Here is a 13598-nt window from a genome sequence, read left to right as displayed (position 1 = left end):
CCCCTTTGCTGACGTTGTTTTTTACGTTGAGTCACAACAACGAAATTAAAGGAGCAACGTGTCGTAATAACTCTCCCCAATTGTCTACATGTATACACTCAAGAGATAAACTGCAAAGTCAGTTTAAAATGTTAAAATTACTCACTGAGAACAGGGCTTGTGGACAGCGGAAAAACTTGCACATTGAACCGGATGTGGTACCGTTCTTGTGCTTGTGCTTATTCTTCTTCTTGGTGAATTGGATGTCTTTAGTTCATATCGCCCCCTACTGTCCGGGAAACCACAAAGGCGTTTGGCAAGCAATCTGAATTTAATTTACAGTATTAGCCAAGCGTGCAAAAACACAAAACACTAAATTAGGGCATGTCTTGAAGAATTCAAGGGCAGCTGATCCACTGAGCTGGTGGAAATACCGAGCTTCCGTCTACCTCCGTTTGATCAAAGTAATGGAGAGTAGATTGTGCATTGTAGTAACATCTGTCCCGTCAGAGAGGGTGTTCTCAAAGACTGGACAAATTGAAGTACTGTATTACAAGTTGAAGTATTTAGTTTTGTTGACTGCAAATTTAAAATAAAGCAAGGAGTAGCTTATGTTTGTTTTGTTCGCTGCTGCTGTTGCAGTTAATACTCACTATTTTTGTTATGATGCAGCATGTTTGATTGTTGTTGGTTGAAGTTTAATTTTGTTGCCCCTTTATTGTTTGGAGCCTTTTTAATGTTCAATAAAATAAGTAAAAAGCCATTTCTTTGCTTGATATTTGTTGCTATTTGCAGTCAGTAGAGTGCAATATTTAGTTCACCAAGTCATTTATCAAAATGAATACGTGAATAAAATCATTGCAGTTTATTCATTTAAGAGACACTTAAAAGTTGTATAGGCACAAAATAAATAAAAAGCATTCCATTTGCTCTACACGTGCGTGCCGAGATTTCACTCGCTGACTTCGAAAACAAAACAGGATGATGACAAATGAATATGGCTACAAATGTGCAGTTGATTATTAGTTGGCACAAAGCTTAAGTGATTTTTTTTTTTTTTGTCGCCGCCGCCGTCTTTCCCCAAGTGTTCTTATTGCGAGAAGGCAAATAAATAACACAAGAAATACAACTTAATTCTGAATAAATTAAGCTATTGAGCACTCATCATTCACACGTCCGTCCATGGCATTTTCTGTCTCCCTTCTGTTGGTTTTAGAAGGTTGAAATTAACCGCCTCCCATTCTCACCCTCACTCTCAACGCTGACGCGTATGGAACGTGCTGATGTCCATAGTTTCCATACTCCAACGAGCCCTCCTGGCTCCACTAATTTCTTGCTACGCTTCAAAACTACACAAAGTACATCCTACGGTCGAGTCCACTTTTGTGCCGCTTTCATGGATGAGAGGGGAGGGGCTCAGATGAACCACTCCTTCTTGCTCTCGTCGATGGTTTCGGTGAAGGCGGGGTCATTGACGATGATCGCCGCGTCGGCGCAATCCGCCGACTCGGCTCCCTTGGCCTCGTTGGTGTGGTAGGAGCCTTTGTGTTGGAACACGTGGCGGATGACAAACACCAGGATGCACAACACTGCAAAGATCACTATGGCGACGATGCCTGCGAGCACGACCAAAGGGAGATAAGAGCATGTCCGCCGTAATGCGGCTACGTTTTGCAATGCCCTCACTACTGCCCCTTTTCCGCCACCCTCCCAAAAAAGCACCGCAGCGCGAGCCAATTTTGGCGACGGGAAAAAAAGAAAGAACCGGTGCTCGTTCTGGGCACCGCGCAAGGGCGGTGGAAAAGGGCCATCGGATATCTGCAACGCGTTCCCACAACAACAATCCCTTCACAATGTCGGAAGCTGAAAGATTTACCTCCGATGACAGCAGAGTTGCGATTGACGCCATCGCCGCCGGACGACTCCTCACTGAAAGGAAACACGGCTCCGTCTGCGGGCAAAGTGAACACGGAAAACGTCGAACCCGCCATTCTGCCGGGATTTGCGCACGAGCCTGAGACTGTACCGCTTTCGACGTGCCAGGGATCATCGGCTGCCAGGGGCGAGACGGTCAGCGGGGAGGCTCCGCAATTGGACGGCACCAGAATCCCGTGGGTGCTGACGGGCGCCGCCTGGCCGGAGCGCAGGGCGGCTTTGAGCGGCGCCACGCCGTTCAGCTGGACTCTCGACAGGCAGCCCACAAAGCCCGGCGTGTTGTAGCGCTCGATCAAGATGGGGTCAATCCGGCCCGTTTCTACGAGCGCAAGCAAAAGCGAAAACAAAATCATTTCAAACACAAGCATAGAGTGACAATGACTGGGACAGATGTGTTTCTTTCCGTCAATCCGACTACACTTGGATGAAGAAAATGTGCAAATCTCCGGGTCGCGTGTGGCAAGTTTTTCTTTTTTCATTTTTTCCGCTTCCGATATAAAGGATGAGAAGACTTCCCGTCTACCTCCAGTCGGTGTTCGGCGATTGGGACTAAAAACGGCAGGGCACGCTCATGTCTAATGTTGGCGCAGGCTCAGCATGATGATTTATGTCCGCACTTACCGAACACCTTCCCGAGAAACAAACTTTTGATCAAGTTGAATTCTGCATCGGAGGCCTCGGGTAACACATGCGTGGACGCTGGGTAGTGGTCCAGCTGGAAAACATGCAAAGAGAAAACAGAAAGCAGGGAGCAGGTTCAACAACATGTGCTAACCTTGTCCTGCCAGATTCGCTTTTTTTGTTGTTGTTGAAATTTATGTTTTGTTTTTGTATCCTCCAGATTGACATTCCGACGGTGGAGGGTGGCACCGCTGGAGGTCCTGGAAAACATGCAAAGAGAAAACAGAAAGCAGGGAGCAGGTTCAACAACATGCGCTAACCTTGTACTGCCAGATTCGCTTTTTTTGTTGTTGAAATTTATGTTTTATTTTTGTATCCTCCAGATTGACATTCCGACGGTGAGGGTGGCACCGCTGGAGGTTAAAGGTGGTCACGCACGGACCTGTAATCGGATCTCCCGTAAGTGTCGGCTTATGTTGACAGTGTGAGGCTGCCCGTTGGCCATGTTGCGATGGTCGATATCGATAGTGAAAGGTTGGGCGAGCCCCCCCAATCTGTAGCGGATCTGCAGTGTTCCTGGAAACACACACACACACACACACACACACACACACACACACACACACAAACGCTTCCATTGGAACAAAGGATGACGACATTGCAACAGCATTTGTTGCTTTTCAAGGTGCAACTTTTTCAAGCCAAAGGAAGAGCTCTCGCCGCTCACTCTGGAGTGCGCCGTCCGCGATGACGTTCGGCTTTTGATTTGAACGCGTAAGCCAGACAATTCGAGTATCGCAACTTCATCTCGAGAGCGATAAGACTAGATGCATATGCCGTGACTATTGTTTTGTGACCGCTTGACTTTTCTGTTTTCATAGGCTCGCATTTGCTGCATCGACACCAGAGAATGCGACACTCAAGATTTGCGATCGTATTTTGCGATCGTGTCTGCGCCCTCTGAAACGCATTTCGGCAGAGCGTAAAGTACACGTTTAAGAGTTTGATGCTCTCGCTGTGCCGCAGGAGACACGCGGGCCAAACCCGGAAACGGTTGTGTGCCGAAAGTCCGGAGAGCGTGCCTGCAGTGAATCCGGGTAAGACGAGCTTGAAAGTGACGTGGAAAGCCGGCGCCATTTTCCCCTCACCGTTATGCCTGAGCACGGCGGCCAAGTAGTCCTGAGTCCTGGAGCTGATGTAGACCAGGATGCTCGGAGCGCTGGAAGTGCTGAAGCTGAAAATCAGCTCCTCCCGAGTCAGGTTGGCCTCCACGGGAACGGGGGGGCCCGCAGAGCTTCTGCCCTCCCCGACGGCGGAGGGCGGGGTTGCCTCCGGCGAGAAGTCATAGCGCACCAGGGTTCCGCTTTCAAAGTAGGCGCCCACATCTGCCGCAGACGCACAAGCGGGGAAGAAGGAGAAAGGGCTGCTCAAGCGGCAACTTGACCCGGAGGTCTCCGGTCAGTTGGATCGGCGCGGGCCCCACCCTCGGTGCAGAAGGCTCCGTCGAATGCGCTGAGCGAGCAGTCACAAGAGTATCCGTCGTACTGCTCCACGCACGTGCCTCCATTCTTGCAGTGCGTCCCGTAGCTGCTGCAGTGGCCCCGGCAGCCCGGATGGACCCCTGGAGTCACCTTGGCCTTCTCCTCCAGGTCAAAGGTCAATCCATTTATCTTCAGGGCCCGCATGCAGCCCAGAAAGCCCCTTTGACCTCCCGAGGCACCTGGGGAAAGGGACGGACGGTGACAGCTTTGAAAAACTCCCCCCTCACTCATCCGATGGGCCAAAAGGGGACATTTATAGATGCATCTTCCGAACAGCATATAAACACCGAAACATGCGAAAAATTGTATGGACCCATCGGAAAAAAAATTTCAACAAAGACTTGAACGGTTTGCACCTGGCCCGTGTTCCTTACCAAGGTAGATGTCGCTGTCCGACTCTGGCTTTGCGTGGCCCCGCGAAGGTGCCAGTTTGACCTCTCGCCGCTCTCCATCAAGGTGAAGCACCGCCTCCTTGACGTTCTTCTGAGCCTCCACGCGATGCCACCGGTCGTCATTTAAAGGCAGCGCAGAGTGCACCGATAGCTCCATTCGCTTGGTGCCCACATCAAAGGAGAAAGACACCGAGGAGCCTCCTGTAGCCGCGGGGCGACAGTCCAACTCAGAAATGATTCACTTCGAAACCTTGAGAAGGGGCCGCAGATGGGGGGGGAATCCCGCTTCCGGCACGACCGGGCAACATTTGACCCAAATATTGGACTCCACAATGTGAGTTCCAATGATATCGAATCCAAACCTAACCTAAGATGAATTTGTGGGGTGAATGCGTGTGCCTTGGGAAGAAGCTGAAGCAGCCCAGGCAAGAATTTGCCATCTCCACACAGGAAGGCCTGAGGCGGGATTCAAACCTGGCGCCGTTTGACCGACGGACAGACCGGCAAAGTCTGCAAATACAAAGATGCACCTCTTAGTTCAATGTGAAGGAAGTCGGACGTTCCCGAGCTTTCCAGAAAGACTCCGTGAGTGGAGGAGGTCTTAAAGTAGAAGGAGATGTCGGTGCTGGTTTCTCCTCTGATGCCAGAGAAGTGGAGGGAGGACGCTGGACTCGTGAAGGATGCGCCATTCCAGTATTTCCCTTTAAAAGGCAGCAGCGGCAAGCCATGGAGGGAGTGAAATTATTTTGGAAAAAAAAAGGGACTCATCTCCCGCTTGGTTTGAGACTTACGGTCCCCCTGACATCGGAGCGGCCCCACTGTCAGCTTGGCCTCGGATCCAGCTCTGCCCGTATCACCAACCACAACTTGCCGCACTGGCAAGTGGTCCTTATAGACCAGCAGGCCGGCGTCCTCCTTCCTGCGTACACGCAAAGACAAAAGAAATCACCATCCGCTGTGCGAGTGAAGATTTGGACAGAAAGACCGTCAACGAGTCCACTCACCAGGCGCGCTGATCGGCATCGCAGTTGCAATAGTGTTTGGGGTTGGTGCAGTTGCGCTCGATTCCGCACGCGCACTTCTGTATCCCCGGACCCGAACCTCCCCAATAGAAATGCCTCTCGTTGGCTCGTCCCGACCACCAGGTGAACGGTTCGCTGCCTGCGAGTTCAAAGAGCCGCGTCGCTTGAAATCAGGCATCCGTTCCAATCTCAGACCGTGCTGTCGTTTCTAAAAAGTCCGGTTTTCAGACCCAAGTCGGAGACCGTTGGCTTCCGAGAAGGAGCCACGGGGGCCCAAGGCCGCATTACTTTGGTCAAAGCCCTTGGAATCGCTTTCGTTTTACAGTCCAGTCGTGGCTTTGGACTTTGAAATTCACGATGTAGATGGAGCTTGATCACGGTACCTTACCTGGAGTGTTGAGCAGACGGGACATTCGGCAGGCATAGGCGAGATATTGTTGGCACTTTTCAGCACTGCTGGTGACCGAAAACAGCTGAAAGACAAGCAAACACATGTTTTACCCTCCATTCTCTTCAGCACTTCACTCAACTAATTGAGTTTATGACCACTTCGGATGGGCAACAGTGATGCCTATTCATCGCGGGAGTCACATTTCATTCCAAGAACTGGTCAAAACTGCCGCTCTTGCGTACCTGCTCATCGGTGACGTTGTAAGTGATCTGCAGGACCGCCTTGTCCTCTGGATTAGCAGTCATGACGGATGTCTGAGGTGCGAGGTTGTTCTTCACGGTGGTCCAAACTTTTTCTTCTACAAATCACAAGTCGGCGCTTTATTAGCGGAGTCGTGAAATGCCAGATCAATTTCATTCATTGACATTGATCCCGTAGATCAGGGCGTCCAGGCAAAGAGGAACGTTTAATGACCGCGGAAGAGAAAGTGAAACGCATCCGATTAAGCGAAGCGGGTTACAAAATACGAAACATTCAGGAGACGCTTGGAGTCGGAAAGACTCAAATCTGTGAGACTTTGAAAAACGAGGAAGCGATTCTTGCTCAGTCCGATTCTGGCAATTTCCATGATCAGAGTGAATCGCTTGCGACTCGACGGACAGTCGAGTAAATGAACGTTTCCTGGCCCATCTGTCAAATTTTAGAAGTCAATGTGGCCTCTGAGCCAAAAAGTTTGCCTGCCCCTGCCCGAGACGTTGGGAGAAATTTCCTGTGGACGGAGGAGTGCACAGAGTTACGTCTGGCATAAAACTAATGCAGCGTTGATAAATGGTGGTAGCGTGTTGGTCTGGGGGTGATTTGCTTATCCAGGACCTGGACAGCTTTTTATGGTGAACATGACAACTCATTCACCTACAAGAAAATCGTGCAGACGAACGTCCTGCCGTCGATTTGGGCGAAATCTCAAGCGGTCTCGGGTTGAGCAGCAGGACAAAGACCCAAAATAAACCAGCAAGTCCACCTCTGACTGGCTCAAAAATAAAAACCAAAAAGAGAAGGAAAGTTTTGGAGTGGCCCACGTCAAAGACCAGACTCAAATGCCATCGGGATGCTGTAGTATGAGCAGAAAGATTGGTTTGGAATTTTTTTTTTCCCTTCAAATGGTACACGGCAAATGGTAAAATGGACACGGCCCGTCACTGTCAGACAAAGCATTCAAATTGGTTTCGTTATCTGATCCGAGCAGAAAAGGACGCATCTTTTTTCACTGCGCTGTCGGCGCCTTATTCAGACCCACTTTGGCTTTGCTCACCTGTCATGTCACACACAACTCTGAAAGGCTCGATGGGCCCACTGCCATCAGGGTCAATCCAGTAAGTCCCGGTGCTCTTACCCTGGTGCTTATAGTCTTCACAGGACTGCTGAAACATGGCTGCATGCGAACGAAAACACACAGCGCACCACTCAGTGGCCCAAATAACCGACGTGACAATATCAACGATTGTGTGTGTGTGTGTGTGTGTGTTCGCACAGGTATGGCAGGTGGCTCCAACGTATCCGGTGCCGCTACAATTGCAAGTGAATGTCTTCCATGTCTGAGAACAGCGGGAACCGTGCTCACAGTGGTTGGGAACACACCTGCGATGACACACGGTCGAGCCATCAGACGCGGCCCCCAACCAGTCCAAACAGCCGTTTGTCTTTTGTTGTTTGTGTACCTGTCAACGATGGCACACATGTCCAGGCTGACATTTTCGAAGGTTCCGATGAGGCCTCGCTCCACGGCCTTGAGGTCAGCCGGATGGTCATCGATGTGGATCAACCGCATGCAGCCCTGGAAGGGCCGCTGAAGTGTATGAGTGGTCGTATGTGGAAAGTAACCTTGAAAACGATAAATGAGGGGGTCAAATTTCAACCCTTTCAACTTTCCCAGAAATTTCAGGCGAACGGCGTCATGCTCTCGTCAAAGAAGCAAAGACTTTTTTTTACCTTTGCTGAATTTACCAAAGAAAATAGATTCATTTCTTGCCTCGCGCAATTCTCCGCAAGATGACTTCATAGCTAGTTTAATCTACAAAATCGAGCGTAGAAGTCAAGAAAATTGCAGGCCGGACGTCTCATCACCTCCAAAGTCGTATGTTCCTCCCGTCATGATTTGCACTGGGATGGCAGTTCTGACTGTGGACGCCTCGTCTCCATCCACTGTGAGCATTGCATAGTTCTCCAAAGCATTCAGATGGACACTGTGCCACTGGCCGTCATTCAAGCCGGAGCCTGGAGTGGTGGGGTGGGGGGTTTTTATCTCATTTGTCGTGATGGACCTTAAATGACAAATGAGTGCCGCTCACCTGATGAAATGTCAATATGGGTGTTCTTTTTTTGTGTCACATTCATATAGACGGCGATCTTGCCCTCTGTCAGTCCCACCTCCACCCAGCCGTCAGCCAGCACTGTGAACATCAGCAATCCATTTGGGTTCCACGTCCTGAAAGACAGACTGACAGACAGGGTGTCACTGTCAGTCTGACCGGGCAGCCGAAGGAAGGATGTGGAGTTGAAGAAGACGGGGAAGGTGTTGGACTCAGCACATGAGAATGTTAAGTTGCGCTAGAGTGGCAGAGAAAGAGAGACAAGAAGAATAGCATGGAAACGTCAACAATCAGGAAGTACTCTGACAAAAACTGGTATGAGATTATCCAAATGCTAATCCACTGGGAAGCATGCGTGTGTCTACGTGCGTGCATGTGATCAATCAATCCAAAGCAAACATTTCAGGAGGTGGTTAATTGATATTTAGAATTTGCCAGCTTGATGATGAAGTGCTGCCTCCATGAGTGAAAATACCCTTGAATATCTACAGGCGCTCGCTTTCTTCCACACTCTGGTGGGAGTAGCTGTCGTGTCGTCGCAGTGGCCGAGCTCCGTCTTCGGTTGTTTCGGTAACAAAAGCCGTACTTGACACTGACCAAGTGGTACCGGAGGTGGGGTGAGCAGTGGCGGATTTGCATGAGACAGAACCGCCCACAAGACCATAATAGAGCAAATAACAGAGCCATTTTGAAGGCTCTGGGGCTCCAGCGAACCACTATCAGAGCCATTAGCCACAAATTGGGAGTTGTGGCAACCATTCCCAGGAGTGGACAGCCAGCTAAAATCACCCCAAGAGTACGACAACGACTCATCCAAAAAGTCGCAAAACAACATCCAAAGAACTCCAGAACTGGCTGGCCTCGGTTCAAGTCAGCGTTCAAGACTCTACCGTAAGAAAGACAGTGGCCAAAAATGGCATCCATGGCAGAGTTGCCAGGCGAAAACCACTGCTGTCCAAAAAGAAGGCGAAGGCTCGTCTCACATTTGTCAAACGACATCTTGATGACCCTCAAGACTTTTGGAAAAGCCTTCTATGGACTGAGGAGTCAAAAACTGGACTTTTTGGAACATGTTACGTTTGGGGTAAAAATGACACAGCATTTGATTAAAAAAAAAAAACATCCATGCCAACAGCGAAGCATGGTGATGGCAGTGTGATGGTCTGTGGCTGCTTTGCTACCTCAGGAACGGGACAACTTGCTGCGATAGATGGGACAATGAATTCTGGTGCCTACCATAAAATCCTGAAGGATAATGTTCGACAATCAGTTTACGCCCTCAAACTCAAGTGCTCTTGGATCCCGCAGCAGGACAATGATCCGAAAGAGCAAGTGCACCTCTGAATGGCTCAAATAAGAAAACAAAATGAAGGTTTTGGAGTGGCCAAGTCAAAGTCCAGGTTTGAATCCACTGGAGATGTTGTGGTGTGACCTTAAACTGGCAGTTCATGCTAGAAAGCCCTTCTGCGAAAAAGAGTGGGCCAAAATTCCATACCTCGTGTTGTACCTTCTGTTCCTACTTCAGGGAACAGGACTCATATTCATCACATTTCATTTTAACGAGTCCAGCTTATTTGTTAGTATCATACATTATAAGGATGAAAATCAGGATTTTCCCTCTATAATGGCGAGCTCTCAAGAGAAACTTTGTTGACACGTTGCATTTCATTTTTGGTGCACACCAGAGAAAGAGACCACACACTTGCAGACAGATAGTAGCAGCAGTGGTAGGAAACGCAGAAAAGAAATATTTTCATTGACACGCTGGAGTAGCAGGCAGCTTTCCAGCACCCGAATGAGCACAGCTAAGAGGAGAGAATTGTCTTACGAAGCTGGAAGCGTCCACTTTCCCTCTGCGGACCAAGTGTGTGATGTTGTCACCATTGTAGGTGATGCCCTCCATACAGCCCACAAAGTTCCCTCGACCTCCTGAGCTCGACTTTGCCGAAAGAGGTAGGCCTCCAAAGCTCATCTGGAGGCAAAGAACATCGTAACAGATAGTGAAGCAGACACAGTGACTTGACCGTCTTGCCAATGCATTCCGAAAAAAAAAAATCAATGCCATCCTTGACACAAGAACATAGTCATTCGTCACTTACCTCATAGTCCAGATCGAGGTGAGCAAACTCCCCGTTGGTCCTGAAGCGATGAACATGGTGATCCAGAGTAAAATTGACATTCCTTCGGTATCGCTCGATGACAACCGAGTGCCAGTGGTCATCATCGAGTAAGCTCCCACTGGTCACGGACGTGTGGCCTTGGATGGAGCCGTACTGGTTACTGCCTGAGAGCACCACAACGTTTGCGGGCAAAGCGTCTCAATCGTCGGCATGTAAGAAGGAACAGCCCGGCGGAAGGAGCGTCGTCGCTCTGCGCTTGAGGTTATGAAACCTACCGAGGTTCATGCTGAGCTGAAGTCTCGCCCTTCGAAGCTCCAAAGACACGTAGTCTCCCTGTTGTCCCTCCCCGTAGAGCAGCACCCCATCTCCGGCCGTGGTTCTGAACTTGAGAGCAATGACATCCTTCACAAGCTTCATCTTTTTACTCCTGAAGCGGTAGGAGAGGATTCCATGGCCATCGAAAGCGATCACATCAGCCCCTAGAAGACAACTTTATTTTACTGACAGACAGATGGAGTGCCATAAGTTATGATAAGTTTCAGTTGAAAATCTATCCTCCTCCACCAATAAGCTCGTCCAGGACGCAATGTCAACAGGTTCTCCAGGCCAATGCGCCAAATCGCCGTGATGTTTTAAACTGTGATATTTGCCCCAAAAACTCAACTGAAATATTACAAACGGAACGTTATCCGTGACACGGCATTGTGGGGAGTACAATCGATCGTAGACTTATGATGATACGGCACCTTTGGCACAATCGAATTTCTCATGAAGTACGACTTATTTTGGTGGCTAGTTTTCTAACCCGAAAGGAAGACGCCTGCTTCACTCATCCGATGCCTCTCCCCATGTGGCTGCCGCATCGCTTTCACAACGTCTGTAACAGCAAATAGTCGCAAGGATGGAAGAACACACTGTAACGTCTCTGAAGGGTATGACGTCAAATGTCAGTTGTGCTCACCTATGATTATAAATGACTATAAACGCCCCCCCCCCCAGTCCCCCACATCAGAACAGAGCAACAACAGCCTGAAGCAAAGCATCCACACAGTCCAAACCAACCAACCAATACCACTCACAGTATGAGCAGCCATATAGTTCCAGACGTAGTCCGACGCGACCCTCCTTGCTCTTGTCCAATGGGACAAAGCGCACATAACGGGCCAGGATGGTGTGCTGTAGCTGATGACGAATCACACCATCGCTGTTCAAGTTGCCCTCAAACGTCTGGTTGGAGACACAAACAGAGACAGGTTGCTATATATTGTTACACTGCTTAGATCGGGTAGCACAGTGCACCCTCACAATTTGGATTTGGTGATCAAGTTCCAAAGAAGAGATGGCACTAAAATGGAACAGAATGATAGAAACCGAAATCAGGGGTAGACATTTATTGTGTGGTGGTGGTAGTGTTTAAAGACTACGGATCCTCATTTAGAGCGGTCTCAGCAAAGCTTTTCCTCTTCAATGGATTCATTCGAATCATTCTATATTGATTATGTTGGAAAAATAGATGTGAAATCTGACCACATCGAAGATCAAACAGCAGTCTGGAACGGAATGAATTTTAAAGCGTGACCGCTACCTGATGCCTCCGGTTTACAACAAATTTGACTGTGTGTGTCCAAACAAATAGCATGCTGCATATCATCAGCCATAAAGCATAATTGCCAAAATCATTTTCAATACTTCTGCACCTCTTCAATGGATTCATTCGAATCATTCTATATTGATTATGTTGGAAAAATAGATGTGAAATCTGACCACATCGAAGATCAAACAGCAGTCTGGAACGGAATGAATTTTAAAGCGTGACCGCTACCTTATACCTCCGGTTTACAGCAAATTTGACTGTATGTGTCCAAGCAAATAGCATGCTGCATATCATCAGCCATAATAATTGCCAAAGTCATTTTCAATACTTCTGCGGGACAAGAAAAAATAAAATGCATTTTTTAGAACACACATTGCTATTTAGAATTCGTATTGTACAAAATAACAAAAAACTTCAACCAAATCAGTGCAAAAGTAAGCGAGAGGAAAAATTCAAATTAAAAAATACTGCATGTTCGAAAAATTGTGGGGGTTTTTTCTCGTTTTTCAAAAATGACTTCACCAATTATGCCACTGTATGTGGCCGACGAGATATGCTACAGACATCGAAGGTATGGAAAAAATGTTCAGTTCCTTACCCAGACGTTTCCATCCTGTTGATAGGGCCTCCAGTTGGACTGTGTGTCACTATAAAGTAGCTGATACTTGCCGGTCCAGTCGGAGCTACCGTAGCGGCCCTGGGTCGCTATGGCAACAAGCTGTTTTCTGGCACCCAGATCAACCTGCAACCATCTGTAACGGTCTGAGTCCGAAGGTGACCAGCCTCCGGCGCCTGGGTTTGTCAGTGTCACAAAGACAGATAATGTGGACCGTGGAACAGAAGCAATAAGGCAAAATTAATTGCAGGCAATAGCAAACTTTGCTAATATCGATCATCATTTCTCAAGATTAACACACACTTGAAAATGATCAGCAACCTGAAAATAACCCTTCAGAAGCTGATTTTACTTGGTACTAGTGAATACTATGCTCCCCATGATTTACTGGTCTTTTCTAGCTTTGTAGTGCTGTGGTTGATGAATAAATGAACTTGGATAAGTCGGCTACAAAAATTAGTCACAAAGAATCTCTGCCTTGAAGATGCGCACTTTTTTTCTTTGCCATCTTCCACGCATTTTCATTTTATCTAATCGCACCCTCTGCTGGTGGGAAGTTGTTTTTTTTTTAACTTTAGTGAAGCTTTGGGGACTGGGAATCAGCCTACTGTCTTGAGATTTGCGCTACAATTCAGACACAAGATTAGTCGCAAGTAACGACTATTGCAAGTTACGATGCGGTATCCATGGTATCGATGCTCAAAAATGGCATTGTAAATTTATTTTATTAGTTTACTGTTGTTGATGCATACATGGCAATGGCGAGTGATGAAAAAAGCGGAAGGGGCGTGGCCTGGACGGGGCGTGGCCTGGACGGGGGCGTGGTTACTTACAAAAGTGGCACTAAACATGCTGAAGATGAAGTGTATTAAATTTACACAGTTTGAAAATTGAACAGAAAAAAATCCCAAGATCGCCACTATTCTTTCAAGTGAAAATTTGTGCAATTTTGCCTATGCATTCCTGGTGAGCACCAATATGTAACTCCAAATTTGCTGCTCAAAATCAAAACTAAAAA

At 48.1% G+C, this 13598-nt stretch overlaps 1 protein-coding gene across 1 annotated transcript in view; it reads right to left on the bottom strand.

Moving 5' to 3' along the window:
* Positions 1–829: 829 nt before the first annotated feature.
* Positions 830–13598, bottom strand: part of cntnap2b (contactin associated protein 2b) — a 15909-nt gene continuing 3140 nt past the window's right edge. Inside the window, exons 3-25 of the mRNA XM_019869362.1 lie at positions 12563–12756; positions 11450–11597; positions 10646–10849; positions 10350–10534; positions 10079–10222; positions 8230–8488; positions 8006–8155; positions 7600–7762; positions 7413–7519; positions 7194–7313; positions 6124–6239; positions 5879–5963; positions 5473–5629; positions 5260–5387; positions 4999–5169; positions 4451–4669; positions 4019–4255; positions 3684–3920; positions 2978–3111; positions 2536–2629; positions 2006–2233; positions 1856–1930; positions 830–1595 (exon numbers count right to left, since the gene is read on the bottom strand). Coding sequence (XP_019724921.1) covers positions 1396–1595; positions 1856–1930; positions 2006–2233; positions 2536–2629; positions 2978–3111; positions 3684–3920; positions 4019–4255; positions 4451–4669; positions 4999–5169; positions 5260–5387; positions 5473–5629; positions 5879–5963; positions 6124–6239; positions 7194–7313; positions 7413–7519; positions 7600–7762; positions 8006–8155; positions 8230–8488; positions 10079–10222; positions 10350–10534; positions 10646–10849; positions 11450–11597; positions 12563–12756 — 3755 coding nt within the window. The 3' untranslated portion in view covers positions 830–1395. The remainder of the gene's footprint in view (positions 1596–1855; positions 1931–2005; positions 2234–2535; positions 2630–2977; positions 3112–3683; positions 3921–4018; positions 4256–4450; positions 4670–4998; positions 5170–5259; positions 5388–5472; positions 5630–5878; positions 5964–6123; positions 6240–7193; positions 7314–7412; positions 7520–7599; positions 7763–8005; positions 8156–8229; positions 8489–10078; positions 10223–10349; positions 10535–10645; positions 10850–11449; positions 11598–12562; positions 12757–13598) is intronic.

This window comes from Hippocampus comes, unplaced genomic scaffold, assembly GCF_001891065.2.
Source record: "Hippocampus comes isolate QL1 unplaced genomic scaffold, H_comes_QL1_v1.1 scaffold117, whole genome shotgun sequence".
NCBI classification, from domain to species: Eukaryota; Metazoa; Chordata; class Actinopteri; order Syngnathiformes; family Syngnathidae; genus Hippocampus; species Hippocampus comes.
This window is presented reverse-complemented; position numbering and strand designations above follow the sequence as displayed.